Source organism: Taeniopygia guttata, chromosome 21 (assembly GCF_048771995.1).
Source record: "Taeniopygia guttata chromosome 21, bTaeGut7.mat, whole genome shotgun sequence".
NCBI lineage: Eukaryota > Metazoa > Chordata > Aves > Passeriformes > Estrildidae > Taeniopygia > Taeniopygia guttata.
In genome coordinates this window covers 5,076,730-5,090,074 of record NC_133046.1, presented here as the reverse complement: position 1 = coordinate 5,090,074, position 13,345 = coordinate 5,076,730, and the positions used below count along the sequence as shown (strand labels likewise).

Genomic DNA, 13,345 nt, shown 5'->3' with positions numbered 1-13,345 from the left:
CCTCTGCTATCCCCTTGTGAAGTGTCTTCAGCCAGTGAGTTCCTTCTGCAGGGTGGACCTGCTTAACTCTTCAGTTCCTCAATCTCATGGAGTCGTCTTTGGGTTTCAAGGGGCTTTAAAGCTCATCTCATTCCACCTTCCACTGGCTGAGGCTGCTCCAAGCTCTGTCCAACCTGTCCTGGAACACTTCCAGGGATGGGGCAGCCCATGCCAGGGTCTCCCACCTCACAGGGATTAATTTCTTCCCAATATCCCACCTAACCCTGCCCTCTGGCAGTGGGAAACTGTCCTGTCTTGTCCATGTCCTCATCCAAAGTCCATCTCCAGCTGTCTTGGAGTCCCTTGTAGGAACTGGCATTGTCTCCATGCTCTCCCTACAGCCTTCTCTTCTCTAGGCTTGGTTCTATGTACTTACCCTCTTCCCCTCCAGCTCCAGCCGTTTTTCTTGGCGTTTAGAAGGAAATTGGGAAAACTCGCTGACCCCGGAGTGACCCTGGGGACGCGGCGCTGTGCCCGCTCCGACCGCCAGGGGGCGACACTGAGCGGGGAGGGGGCGTGGCGGGGTACCACCCACTCGTGACGTGATGGGGCGTGGCCTAACGCGACCAATCCGCATCAGCGCTGGTGGGGGCGCGGCCACGGAGGGGCGGGGCCTGTTGCCATGGCGCCGGGCTCCGACCCGCCGCATGGACGCGGCCGCCGCCGCCCCGGTGGTGAACGGGACCGGCCCGGTGGGTGAGCGGGACCGGCCCGGTGGGTGAACGGGACCGGCCCAGTGGGTGAACGGGACCGGCCCGGTGGGTGTGCGGGTCAGCCCCGGTGGGTGAACGGGTCAGCCCCGGTGGGTGCACGGGACCGGCCCGGTGGGTGTTCGGGACCGCCCCGGTGGGTGTCCGGTTCTGCCCCGGTGGGTGTCCGGTTCTGCCCCGGTGGGTGTCTGGGTCAGCCCCGGTGGGTGTCCGGTTTTGGCCCGGGGAATGTCCGGTTCAGCCCCGGTGGGTGAACGGGACCGGCCCGGTGGGTGAACGGGACCGGCCCGGTGGGTGTCCGGTTCTGGCCCGGTGGATGTCCGGGACCGGCCCGGTGGGTGTCCGGTTCCGCCCCGGTGGGTGTCCGGTTCCGCCCCGGTGGGTGTCCGGGACCGCCGTCGGGGCCGGTTGTACCCCGGGACCAGCCCAGCAGGGCTCGGGGGGTTTCGGGGGGTCGGGCCGGCGGTCCCCAGGATCAGCCGGTACCCGCGGTACCGCCGGTGTCTCACGGCTGCTCTGTGCCCGCAGACGGAGTCCCCGGTACCGGCGGCCGTCATCCAGCGCTGGCTGCGGGCGGAGGGATCCGACCCCGCCGCCCCGGCCGAGGAGCAGCTGGGCCTGGCCTGGCGGCTCCTGTGGCGAGCGGAGACCCGGCTGGGCGAGCTGGAGCGGCGGCGGGCCCAGGACATGAGAGACGTGAGGACCGGGGACCGGGACCGGGGAGCGGGACCGGGGACAGGACCGGGGAGCGGGACCGGGGACAGGACCGGCTGCAGCCCATCCTGGGAAGAGAACGGGGCTGGAGCCCCAGGAGCGGCTGGGGGAGCAGAAAAGGGGCTCAGCCTGGAGAAAAGGAGGCTCAGGGGGGACCTTGTGGCTCTGCACAGCTCCTGACAGGAGGGGACAGCCCCAGGTCGGGCTCTGCTCCAGGAACAGGGACAGGAGCAGAGGGAACAGCCTCAAGTTGTGTCTGGGGAGATTCAGGTTGGAGATGAGGAGAAGTTTCTTCACTGTAGGAGTTGACCAACGCGGTGATGGTGTTCCCATCCTTGGAGGTGTCCAAAGACCAGCAGGATGTGACGCTCAGTGCTGTGGTCTGGTGACAAGATAAGAGTTTTGTCGCAGGTTGGACACTTGGGAGCCTTTTCCAACCTCAGTGGTTCTGGAATACCCTCAGGGTTTCCCTGATCCCCCCTCTGTGCAGCAGCAGGTTCAGGAGTGTCATTGCCATGCTGCTGCCCTTGGGAACTTGGGGTTTATATCCCCATTCCTCATTCTGGCCATCAAAAAGCACCTGGTGAGCCCAGCACCTCCCACATCCCAGCACCTCCATAGCTGCACCACCTCCCACTCAAGGTTTTACCATTCCCAGGTGTTCCAAAGGCATAAAACATATTGTCCTGCAAATATTTGAGGTTATCCTGTAAACATGATGGGGTGGAGAACTTTTTGTGCGGCTGGATCACTGGAAGCACCAGCAGACGTGGGAATAGCAGGGTTTTCTGTATTCCAGGTGGAAAGCTACGTGGGCCATGTCCGTACCCTGACGGAAGAGCGAGATGCCGTTGCCTCTGAGTATGAGAAGGAGAATGAGCAGCTCAGGTTGGAGCTGGCACAGCTCCAGCTGCAGCAGGGTAATCCCTTCCCTCTGGAATGTGGGCCCTGGGAATGCACTGGAAGGTGTCTGGGTCTGGAAAACTTCTGGGAGAGATGAGCAGAGGTTTTTTTTGAGTTCTCAGGGAGTTCTCAGTGGTTGCTTGAGAAGTTTCTTAAAGTGTCAACGAGCTGTTCAAACAGATTTATAATTGATTTAGAGGTTCTTGCCTGCTTTTCCTGCCTTTATTTAGGGAGTTTGGCAGCTTCTCCATGTAGCATCTTCCAGGAGCTGTTTGAAGACCAGAATTGATGGTGCTCTTTGGTTTCCAGCTCTAAATTATCTGTTGCTCCCACCAAGTCAGTGAATTTGCTCTTGGCTTTGGTCTACACAAGCCCCACGTTTTTTAAAACAATATGGGGGACGGGAATTGTTTGTTCTGATGATTCAAAACTTGGATGTTCATTGTCACGGAATTCCAGGATGGTTTTGGTTGGAAGAGACCTTGAAGCTCATCCAGTTCCACCCCCAGCCATGGGTAGGGAGACTTTCCATTAGACCAAGTTACTCAGGGCCCCTCAGAGCTTCAGTAATTTTGTTTAAACAAATTATTTCACTTACTTAACTTGAAATAATTAATTTTCAAACTCTAGGGTCACTTCTGCTAGGTTTAATTCTTGATTTTCTTCAGTCTTCTGTTGCACTTGCAGTGGTGCTCATAGCCCATGTCACCATTAACTCCTTTAGTGTGATGTATTGTCTTGGACTTAAGATAAAATTTGGGGTGATGGCACAACTTAAAGTGTTTCTTTGTGATTCAGGCTTTGGGACAGTAAATGCAGGAGTTTGGGGGAAATTTTGAGCACTGGTTGGGTTATCAGGGAGCACATCTGGTGGTGTGACTTTCCAAATATGGATTCACCTAAAAATTTGATTTCTCTGGGCACTTAAAGCCGTGGTTTGTGGTGAAAAGGCTGCTTACAAAGGTTAAAATGAATAATGAGCTCCTGGGAGTCTGGCTGTGGCAGAAAACTCCGTTCCTGGTTCTCTCCCTTCCCACAAGGTGGCAGGAGACAGACAGAATGTCCCCAAAGCTGGAATGTGGTGATTTCTTCCTGGTGGATCTGCTCCTCTGGACTTTCTCCATTTTTAGGGGTCCCTGAGGCTGTTGAGCAATGATTTCCCCTGGAATGGAATCTGAGATCCTTGTCCATGGATCTCGGTGTGTCTGGGAGGGATTGCTGGTCGCCATCCAGTTGTTCCCAGTGTAGAGTGTTTCTGGAGGGATTTTTTTGGGATATCACTCAGATTTTGAGGTTCAGGACTTGTTGTTGACTCACTGCTAGCATTGGCTGCTATCCTGGGATGTGTATGGATAATTTAAGAATCTGGGAGCCCTGCTCACTCCGGGCTGTCACCTGCAGGGAGAGGTGCCAGCACTGAGATGTTTTGGGTTCTTGTAGAGCACTTTATTGAGTGACTGATCCTTTTAGCCAGGTTTGTTCAGCTGAGGGTGAGCTGAGGGCAGGGCTCATCCCAGGCTGCAGCTCCTCTGGAGGAGAATTTTATCTCTGCTCTCCAGGGAAAGGACCTGAGGGAATGGCTGGAGCTGTGCCAGGGGAGTGTTAGGTTGGGTGTCAGGAACAGATTCTTCCCCTCGAGGGTGCTGGACACTGCCCAGGCTCCCCAGAGCTTCAGGAGCCTTTGGAAGATGCTCCCAGGGATGCTCAGGGTGGGATTGTTGGGGTGTCTGTGCAGGACCAGGTGTTGGACTGGATGATCCTTGTGGGTCTCTTTCAGCTCAGGATATTGTGTGGTTCCATGATTCTATATCATCCTCCTCATAAAAAAAAATCCCCCTGGCCATCTCTAGTATGGAGTGTCTGGATGTGCTGTGCTGGAGATGCTGCACAATCCCAAAGGTCTCTGCTGGGCTGCTCCAGGTCTCTCACGTGTTCCTGCTGCAGGGTTCTGTGCTGCATCCCTGTGTCTGTTCCCCAGGCCTCTGCTTTTCATCAGAGTTCTTGGAACCATGGGAATGTTTAGGTTGGAAAAGCCCTCTAGGATCATCAAATCCAACTATTCCCCCAGCACTGTCAGGCCCACCACAAGTGCCCTGATGTTCAAACATCCTTTTTGAACAATGCCAGGAATGGTAACTCTGCTGCTTCTCTGGGCAGCTGTGCCAGTGCTGACCCGCCTTTCAATGAATGTCCAACTTGAACCTCTCCTGGCACAGCTTGAGGCCATTTCTTCTTGTTCTGTCCCAGTTCCCTGGGAGAAAAGCCTATCCCAGCTGGCTGCCCTCTCCTGTCAGGGAGTTGTGCAGCGTCAGAAGGTCCCCCCTGATCCTCCTTTTCTCCAGGCTGAGCCCCCCTGACTTCCTCAGCTGCTCCCCATAGGGTTTGTGCTCCAGATCTTGCTCCCCCTGTTATTTTTGCAGGACACTCAGGTGTCTCAGCAGGCACAGGATGATCCAGCAGCTTGGGCTGGAGAAGGAGCTTGTGGAAAGACAGACCATGGTCTGCTGGGATTGTTAAAAATGTGGGCAAGGCAGGAGAACAGGATGGTGGTTGGAGGCTTTTGGAAGCACTGAAATTCCTCCCAGTATCCCATTTAACCCATCTATGTCAGTGGGAAGCCATTCCCCCTTGTCCTGGCACTCCAGGCCCTTGGTCAAAGTCTCTCCACCCCTCCTTTAGATCCTGAGGATAATTACTGCTGGTGACTGACACTGAGCAGTTTTTGAAGATAAAAAGTAAATCTCTGCTTGCACATTTGCTTCCTGCCCATCCCTGCCCATTCCTACAGGGAGCAGCCAAGGCTGGTTGATGCTGGGCCATCGAGCTGAGTGTCACCTCATCTGATACCTCTGCCCAGAGTGACATTTTTCCTTCCCTCCAGGCAATTCCTGATCCGCCTCTGATGCTCTCGCTGAATGCACTGGGTGTTGTTGGAGGGCAGATCGATGGTGCTCCCAAAAGCCTTCCTGAGATACAACTGGCAGTGACACACAGTGCTGGGGGAGCTGCCTGGATTTATTGAAAAGTGGAATAAAAAGAAGACACAGTCACGGTGTGAGCTTGTTTGTTGTAACAGCTGGGCAGGTTAAACACACCCAGCAGGGCTGGAGGATGTAGGGCTGTGGTGGGGTGGGGTGGCTGCTGTTTCTCAGAGTATTCCTGGGGTAAGAAAATACAAATATTAATATAAAATTTGCTTCCAAACAAGCATGGACAGAAGTGGGAGATGCCAGTGGAGCTGTTGTGTGACAGTGCCTGAGGCAGGGGTTGGCTTTTCCCAAACACTGGATGAGGGAAGGAAGGAGTTTGTAAGGAGTCACTGGGGTTTTCTCACAGGTAACCTGTGCTGTGTGGGCAGCCCCCCCTGTCCTCACAAATCCTTTTTCCTCTCCAGCCTCTGGAATATGTCTGGGATCTAAAATGATACCACTTCATCCTGCATTGCAGGCTGGGGACAAGAGGGGCACTGGCAGGTAAAGGTGGTTCAGGGCACAGGGGACATAAAAAGAGGAGTTTCTATTCATTTTAGCTGGGATTTGGCAAAAAAGCTGCCAGGCAGGTGGGGATTTGTGGGAATCAAGAGCTTCCCTCTGGCTGCCCTGGCAGGGGTCAGGACCCCCCTGGACAGAGCCCCCAGAGACACTGGCTGTGATCTCTGTCCATGGAAAAGAGTTTTCAATCTTACAGGATGAATTACCAGCTCTGAGTGTTTGATATGAATAATAATTAAGTGTGGCATGAGTGCAAAAGTAAAATTTTAGGATTCTAGATAAGGGGTCCAAAGGGGACAAGATGGAGGAAATTGGGTGTGCCTTGTCCTTTTTCTCCTTCTTCATGCCCTCCATGTTTCACTGTGGTGTTGGCATTTTTCTGTTGGTTCAGGCTGGGGACACACTGTCCAACGTAGGTGACAGATATTGGCACGTTATTGTAAATCCAGCACAGGTAGTTTGTGGTATTTAATGTTTGTACCATCCCACTGAGGGCAGAGCCCCACACGCTGCCCTGTTAGAGATAAACAGAATAAACAACCCTGAAACAGCACAGACGAATTATGGCTTCTGCTTTGGCAGAGAGGCAGAAAGAGACTTTCTACAATCTCAGAATCATCAATACCTCGGATTCCGACAGGGATTCAGTTTAGTGTGATCCATGGGCTCGTCCCCAGGCACAAGGAGCAGTTCTGATCCTGCAGAGTGCCTTGTTTGCTGTGCTGCAGCAGGAGGCTGCTGGGGAGCCCTGTTTGACCCTGCATTGAGCAGGCTGTGCTTTGTCTCCCTGGGGAAGACGCCTGGGGAACCTCAGGGTGTTTTCCATCCACAGGGCTGGATGGAGCCGGCTGTGAGGCACAGAGTGGAAACATGGCATCGACCAGAGCCTCGGGGTGTGGTTGTGCTGTGTTAAATCAGTGCATGAGAGTGAGGGACAGGCTGGTCCAGGGCTCTGCATGTCCTGTGTGTGAGGAGTGTTTGCTCTGCTGAACCTCTGCTGTCCAACTCTAGATCCCTGAGCAGGGAAAGAGTGTGAATATTCCTCCTACCTCTATACAGCTCCCTGCACTTCCCATCTTACAACACTTGGAAGCCTTTATAATCTCGTTTGGGCTAGAAATTTGGTCTTGGTTTTGGTTTTAATACGAATTACACAGGGAGTGTTTGAAAAGCCCTCCCCTAGCTCTACAAGCTGCTGGATCCAATGCAGGAGTTGCTGCCCTCATCATGCCAGACACCAAAGGTTCCTCATTTTCTCCTGGCAGGTAAATTCCAACCACACCAACCAGGGGGTCTTTTTAACAATCCTTGGTTGCACAAACACAAAGGTGCCCAGCCATAAACTGACTCCTGCAAGTCTTGTCACCTTTCTGCCTTAGAGACCCTTGAGTCTGGAAGTTTTTCCCAGTTCAGAGTCTTCCTGGCTATAATTTTTGGATAAATATTGAAGCAATGGCAGTTTAATTCTTAAAGGGGTTCAGATTTGCCTCCTTCCTAGACATTCCTTGGGAAAACAGTGATGCTCTCTAGGAGTCATCTGGTGTTTTGTGTGTCTCCTACCAAAGAAAACATCTTCATGTCCATCTGTTTGATTTCTCTCCAAGGTTGGTCTTGATGATCTGAGGGTTGGAACTGATGATCTTGGAAGTCTTTTCAACCTTAATGATTCTCTGGTTCTCTCAGGATCTGTTTAATCTGGTGTTTAGTTTCTGCCAAGCTGTACTTGGGGTTGAAGGGGCCGAGTCTGCCTGGGGGGAGCAGGTCCTATCAGATGCTCAGCAGGCAGGGAAGGGTGTGTGAAGGGAAAACCTGGGAGAGAGGGAATAAGGCTGAGATAATGGATAGCAGGGAAGGAAGTGGGAAGCAGGAGAGACTTGAGGAGCTGTTGGGCTCCATGAGAAATGGGGCTGTTGCAGTGAGAAAGTTTGGAGGAACTGGGACAGATCTCCGGGAAGCCCTGCCCTTTGTTTCTCCTCTGCTGACACCAAGCTTTGCCTTGCCTTGCAGAAACCCAGCTGAAGGAAGTGGAGGAGATGCTGGAGCAGGAAGGTTTATCCCAGATCTCCTGCAGTGCTGCCAGTGAACAGGTTGCATATTTCCTGGTGGAGCGGGCGGCGCTGCTGGGAAAGCTGGAAGTGGCAGCCCGGCAGCTGGAATCCCACAGCCTGATTGATGGGCTCCAGGTACTCCTGCTCCTTGGCTCTGCCTGCAGGAAAGGAATATTTTTGGGATATTTCTGTAATGAAAATTGTTTCTCCTGTCTCTAAGGCCACTGTGGAGTCTTGAGTCTGAAACACTTGAAAGAATGACAAGAAAGATGGAATATTTGCGAGAGTCTGGAATGCCAGGACAAGGGGGAATGGTTTCAAACTGACAGAGTATGTCTAGATTAGATATTGGGAAGGAATTCCTGGCTGTGAGGGGGGTGAGACCCTGGCACAGGGTGCCCAGAGAAGCTGTGGCTGCCCCTTCCCTGGAAACGTCCAAGGCCAGGTTGGGCTTGGAGCAACCTGGGATGGTGGAAGGTGTCCCTGGCCATGGTGGGGTGTGAAATGGGATGAGCTCTAAGAAAACTTCCAACACCAAACCAGTCTGGGATTCCAGGATTCAAAGTCAGTGCCTTTCTTGATTCTCACTCTTTGCACTTGATTTACTCCCACATCTGCACAGGGACAGTGAAATGGATTATTTATAATCCTGTGCTGAGGAGTTTGTGATGGGTTTGGTGTGAGGATCTTCACTGGTAAGAATGACTTTCTCTGGGTTCAGCTAGAGCAGAGGGGGCTGAGGGGCAGATCTCATTGGGGGCTGCAGCTTCTCCTGAGGGGCAGCTCTGATCTCTGTGAGCAGGGCCAGGATCTGAGGGAGCAGCTGGAGCTGTGCCAGGGGGGTTTAGTTTAGGTTGGATATCAGCTTCTTCCCCCAGAGGGTGCTGGGCACTGCCCAGGCTCCCCAGGGAATGGTCCTGGCCCCAGCACTGCCAGAGCTCCAGGAGCCTTTGGACAGCGCTCCGAGGGATTGTTGGGGTGTCTGTGCAGGACCAGAGGTTGGACTGGATGATCCCTGTGGGTCTCTTTCAGCTCAGGATATTCTGATTCTATGGTTCCAAGGCCATCACTTTCCACCTACTCATGACTTATGGCTGTGTCTCTGTGGAACTGGAGTCCAGGAATGCTGTGGGATTCCAGGAGCTGCTGTTTGTCCCTGATATCCCAAGCCATGAGGAGGGAGCAAGACCTCAAATACGGGTCAGAGCTCCTTCTCTTGTTCCTTTCTGTTTAACAGAGATGTGTTTTCCCGGAAAACTGTCTCCATGACAGGACTGATTACTCTCCCCAGTGATGTCATTCCTGTCTCTGCCTTCGGAGCAGAAACTGTTGATTAAACACTCCATTGTTCCCGGGAGCATCCCACTTCTTTTGCAGGACCAGCAGTGTTACAGGTTAAGGTGTTAATTGCTCCTCTTACTCTGTTTACTGGAATGTGTGGCCTTGCTTGTTCCCAGCTGACCTGTTCCACTCTGGGAATGAAGGGCTGGACACGTTCCTGTCTGGTACAGGGATGAATTCAGCTTTTAGCCAGACTGCTCAAGCAGAATTGATTGTTTTATTGCATCCCCAGGAAAGCAGAAAGGCGGGATATAAACCTGCCTCTCTGTGTGGTCAGCTCCAAGAAATCCATGTGGAAATGCCTTCTGGATTCCTGGCATGTGCTAGCTCACTCACCTTCTGAAGTGCCAAATATCAGTGGCAAACCAATGTGCTGAGCCTTAGGACCCCTTCAGTGGAGCAGGAATGTGTGAATCCATAAATAAGAGGGATGTGGAGCAGTGGTCCAGGGAGCTCCTGGAGTTCAGGTCCTGTGCCTGGATAGGAGCAATCTGAGAATGAGCACAGGCTGGAGGAGGAATTAATGGAGAGCAGCCCTGTGGGATGGATTTGGGAGTTCTCATGGACTGAAAGCAGGACATGAGCCAGGAGTGTGTGTTTGCACCCCAAAGGCCAAACAGCATCGTGACTCTGCTGCTCTCTGGTCAGACTCCCCCAGCAGTGCTGCTGCAGCTCTGGGATCCCCAGCACAGGAAGGACCTGTTGGAGCAAAGCCACAGAGATGCTCTGAGGGCTGGAGCCCCTTGGGAGCCAAGCTAGGAGAGCTGGAGAAGGCTCTGGAAAGACCTTAAAGCCCCTTCCAGTGCCTCAGGGGGCTCCAGGAATGCTGGAGAATGACTTTGGCAAGGGTCTGGAGTGCCAGGACAAGGGGGAATGGGGGAGGAATTCTTGGCTGTGAGGGTGGGGAGGGCCTGGAAAAGGGGGGGCCAAAGAAGCTGTGGCTCACCCTGGATCCCTGGAAGTGTCCAAGGCCAGGTTGGATGGGGCTTGGAGCAGCCTGGGACAGTGGAAGGTGTCCTTGCCCATGGTGGGACATGATAAAATACGATGGGCTTTAAAGTCTCTTCCATTCCAAGCCTTTCTGTGATCCCATGATTGTGAGTCTCCCAGTGTTACTCTGACAAAGTGAGCCAGTCCCCCTCAGTGACAGCAAAACTGAGCCCTCCAGCTCCCGTGGGCAGCCCCAGGAAATCAGAGGTCTTTCAAAAATAGTGAACCCACAGAGCTCCCAGGAGGAGCTGGATGGATTTTCACAAGGCTTTGGGATAACTCTGGTGGAAACTTCCCTGCCAAGTGTAAGGCATGGTCACCCTAACCCTTCTAAGTCAAGATATGTTGGAACTGAAAATCCCCCTCATGATCCTGAGGGACACATGGCAGTGCCAGGGGACACATGGCAGTGCCAGGGGACACATGGCAGTGCCAGGGGACACATGGCAGTACTGAGGGACACATGGCCCTGTGTTGGTGGTGCTGTTATTCAGGAACATCTCTGTGTGCAAGGCTGGCTCTGCTCACGCCTGGCAGGCATTGGGAGCTGAATTCCCACAGCAGCAGGAATGCACACAGCTTCCTGGGGAGACAGAAATAAGGAAATACACATTTTCCTGCTGGCTCATAGTTGAGATTTCACAGAATCACTAAGGTGATTGCCAATGCTCTCCAAGATCACTGAGTTCAACCATTCCCCCAGCACTGCTAGGGCCACCACTAACCCATGTCCCCAGGTGCCTCATCCACAGGGTTTTAGAACACTTCCAAGGGATGGTGACTCCACACTGCCCTGGGCAGCCCATTCCAATGTATGACCACCCTTTCTATGAAGAAATTTTCCCTAATATCTGATCTAAACCTCCCCTGGCATAGCTTGATACCATTCCCTCTTGTTCTGTCCTTGTTTCCTGGGAGCAGAACCTGACCCCCAGCTGGCTGTTCCCTCCTGTCAGGGAATTGTGCAGAGCCAGAAGATCCCCCCTGAGCCTCCTTTTCTCCAGCTCCCTTAGCTGTTCTTCATCACACTTCTGCCCTCCTGCATTTCAGGTTTGTCCTTCAGCAGATTGGGAGGGTTTTTATTTGGTTTAGGGTAAAAAACTCAGAGCCCAAACAGTGTCACAACCTCATCCTCACACCGTGCCCAGCCTGGGCAGGAAATAATCCCTTCTACTGAGACCCAGGGCACACCTCACATTTCGGGGCAGGACATCTCCTGCCTTTGCTTTGTCCCAGAACTGACACTGGAGATGAGGAAAGACACATTTTCCAATGGGACCAGCATGGTGGGGGTGCCAAACAGCTCTGCCTTGGTCACATCTCCACAGGATTCCTCGTTTCCATTGGCACATTAACCCTTGTGCTTCAGTTCTGCAGGGAAGAGCTGGAGGGGGAAGGAGCTTTGCCTGCAGGAGTTGTGGGAGATGTGGATGAGGCCCCACAGAGGCTGGTGGTGTCCCAGGAAGATATCCAGAGGGTGGCAGAAGGGCTGGATAGCAGAGAGAAGAGTGGAGCAGGTAAGTGCTGCTCTGGTGGCCACTCCTGGCATGCTCTGAGCCCTGGGGCAGTCTGTCCTCTGTCCTCTCTGCTTGGAATATGGGAATAGCAGTGCCAGGAGTCAGCCTGCTCCATAGGAGCTGGGAATGCAGTGGTTAACTGTCACAAATCCATTAATTCTGAGACCAGCTTCTCTGATCTGTGATGCAGCTGCACAGTCTGGACAAATTTCCTGTCCCTGGGAATTTCCTATCTCCTCTCCAGGGAGAGATTTCTGCCCTGGGAGGGGATGGAGAGGGAATGATGACTTGGCCTGCAAGCAAAATAACTGAATTACCATGTGCACAGGGTTAATTACCAGATCTGGACCTCATCCCAGGGCTCTCCAGGTACAATTTGGGATGTTGCCTCCATAGGATCCTTAGCAAGTGCAGCAGTGGGGAAGTGACTGAGTACTGAGAATATTCCCTTTTACCTCCTCCTTGAAATAACTGTTGACCATCCCTGAAGTGTTATATATTAGTAGGATTTTTTAATAAATTCTCACTGTAGAAATAAACAGTTTTCTGGAGGGAGATGTGGTAAAGCTGCTCTTGGAGTGAAATGTCAGTGGAAAATGTCCTTAGTGACACACAGGTCTGGGTGCTCTTTTGGGGGATTCCTTGCATTGTCCCCAAATCTGTGATGCAGAATTTCACTGGAGAACAGCCCCATGTGCCTTTGCAGGGACCAGCTACCTTCAGGGGACTGGCACTGTCTGGGGCAGGTTTAGAGCAGAACTGTAGAATCCTGGGGCTGCCCTTGGTGCTCACATATGGCACAAGGAATTGAGAGTTTCTCTCCAGCCCCAGCAGCTCTTCTCCAGCCCCAGCAGCTCCTCTCCAGCCCCAGCATCTCTTTTCCAGCCCCAGCAGCTCCTCTCCAGCCCTAGCAGCTCATTTCCAGCTCCAGAAGCTCCTTTCCAGCCCTAGCAGCTCATTTCCAGCTCCAGAAGCTCCTTTCCAGCCCCAGCAGCTCCTTTCCAGCCCTGCCAGCTCCTCTCCAGCCTCCAGTCCCATCATTCCCAGCCTTTTCATCCCTGTGCTGGGTAGGGATCGATCCATAATCCCCAGGGATGGGGTGAGTGATGTGGCAGCTTCAGTGCTGACTCTGGAGCACGGACAGGCTCCAGCCTGGGACTCCCATGGATTGTAGCCTGCACAGGGAAATCTGTGCTTTATGAGGTGCTAGATGAATACAAGGCTTTACAAAATGTGAGTAAGGGTTTAATGCTTGTTTTGTCTCTGGGGTTTGTCTCTGTGTGCCAGCTGCTCTGAGAATTAATTGATTTGCTACTAAAAACCGAGGCTGGGGTCACTCATCTTTAGTAAAACCCCCTTAAACAACATATTTTGGTTCAGTGATAACTTGTGTGCATTGGAGGGAAGAATTCCTGACCGGTTTGAGCTCAGTTAGTGGGATTTTGGTGAGGAAAGGCTTTAAATGGTATTTAACAAAGTTCATAAGGAATGTTGTGGGGTTTTTCCAAAGCAGAACTGGGCTGCCACATCCCAACACTGTTGTCCTTGTGGAATCACCCTTGTGGTCAGCCCTGAAGGCTGATCCTGAGGGG

At 52.9% G+C, this 13,345-nt stretch overlaps 1 protein-coding gene across 9 annotated transcripts in view; it reads left to right on the top strand.

The window, feature by feature from the left end:
- Positions 1–613: 613 nt before the first annotated feature.
- The window catches only part of CCDC30 (coiled-coil domain containing 30), a 35,575-nt gene continuing 22,843 nt past the window's right edge, over positions 614–13,345 (top strand). Inside the window, exons 1-5 of one of the 9 annotated variants that reach the window (XM_032752098.3) lie at positions 614–731; positions 1,278–1,445; positions 2,263–2,383; positions 7,865–8,040; positions 11,606–11,753. In XM_032752098.3, the coding sequence (XP_032607989.3) occupies positions 687–731; positions 1,278–1,445; positions 2,263–2,383; positions 7,865–8,040; positions 11,606–11,753 (658 nt within the window). In that variant the 5' untranslated portion in view covers positions 614–686. Of the gene's footprint in view, positions 842–989; positions 1,084–1,277; positions 1,446–2,262; positions 2,384–7,864; positions 8,041–11,605; positions 11,754–13,345 lie in introns of those variants that run through there. The other 8 variants (XM_041720390.2, XM_072917316.1, XM_072917317.1 and 5 more) reach the window with 8 other exon arrangements.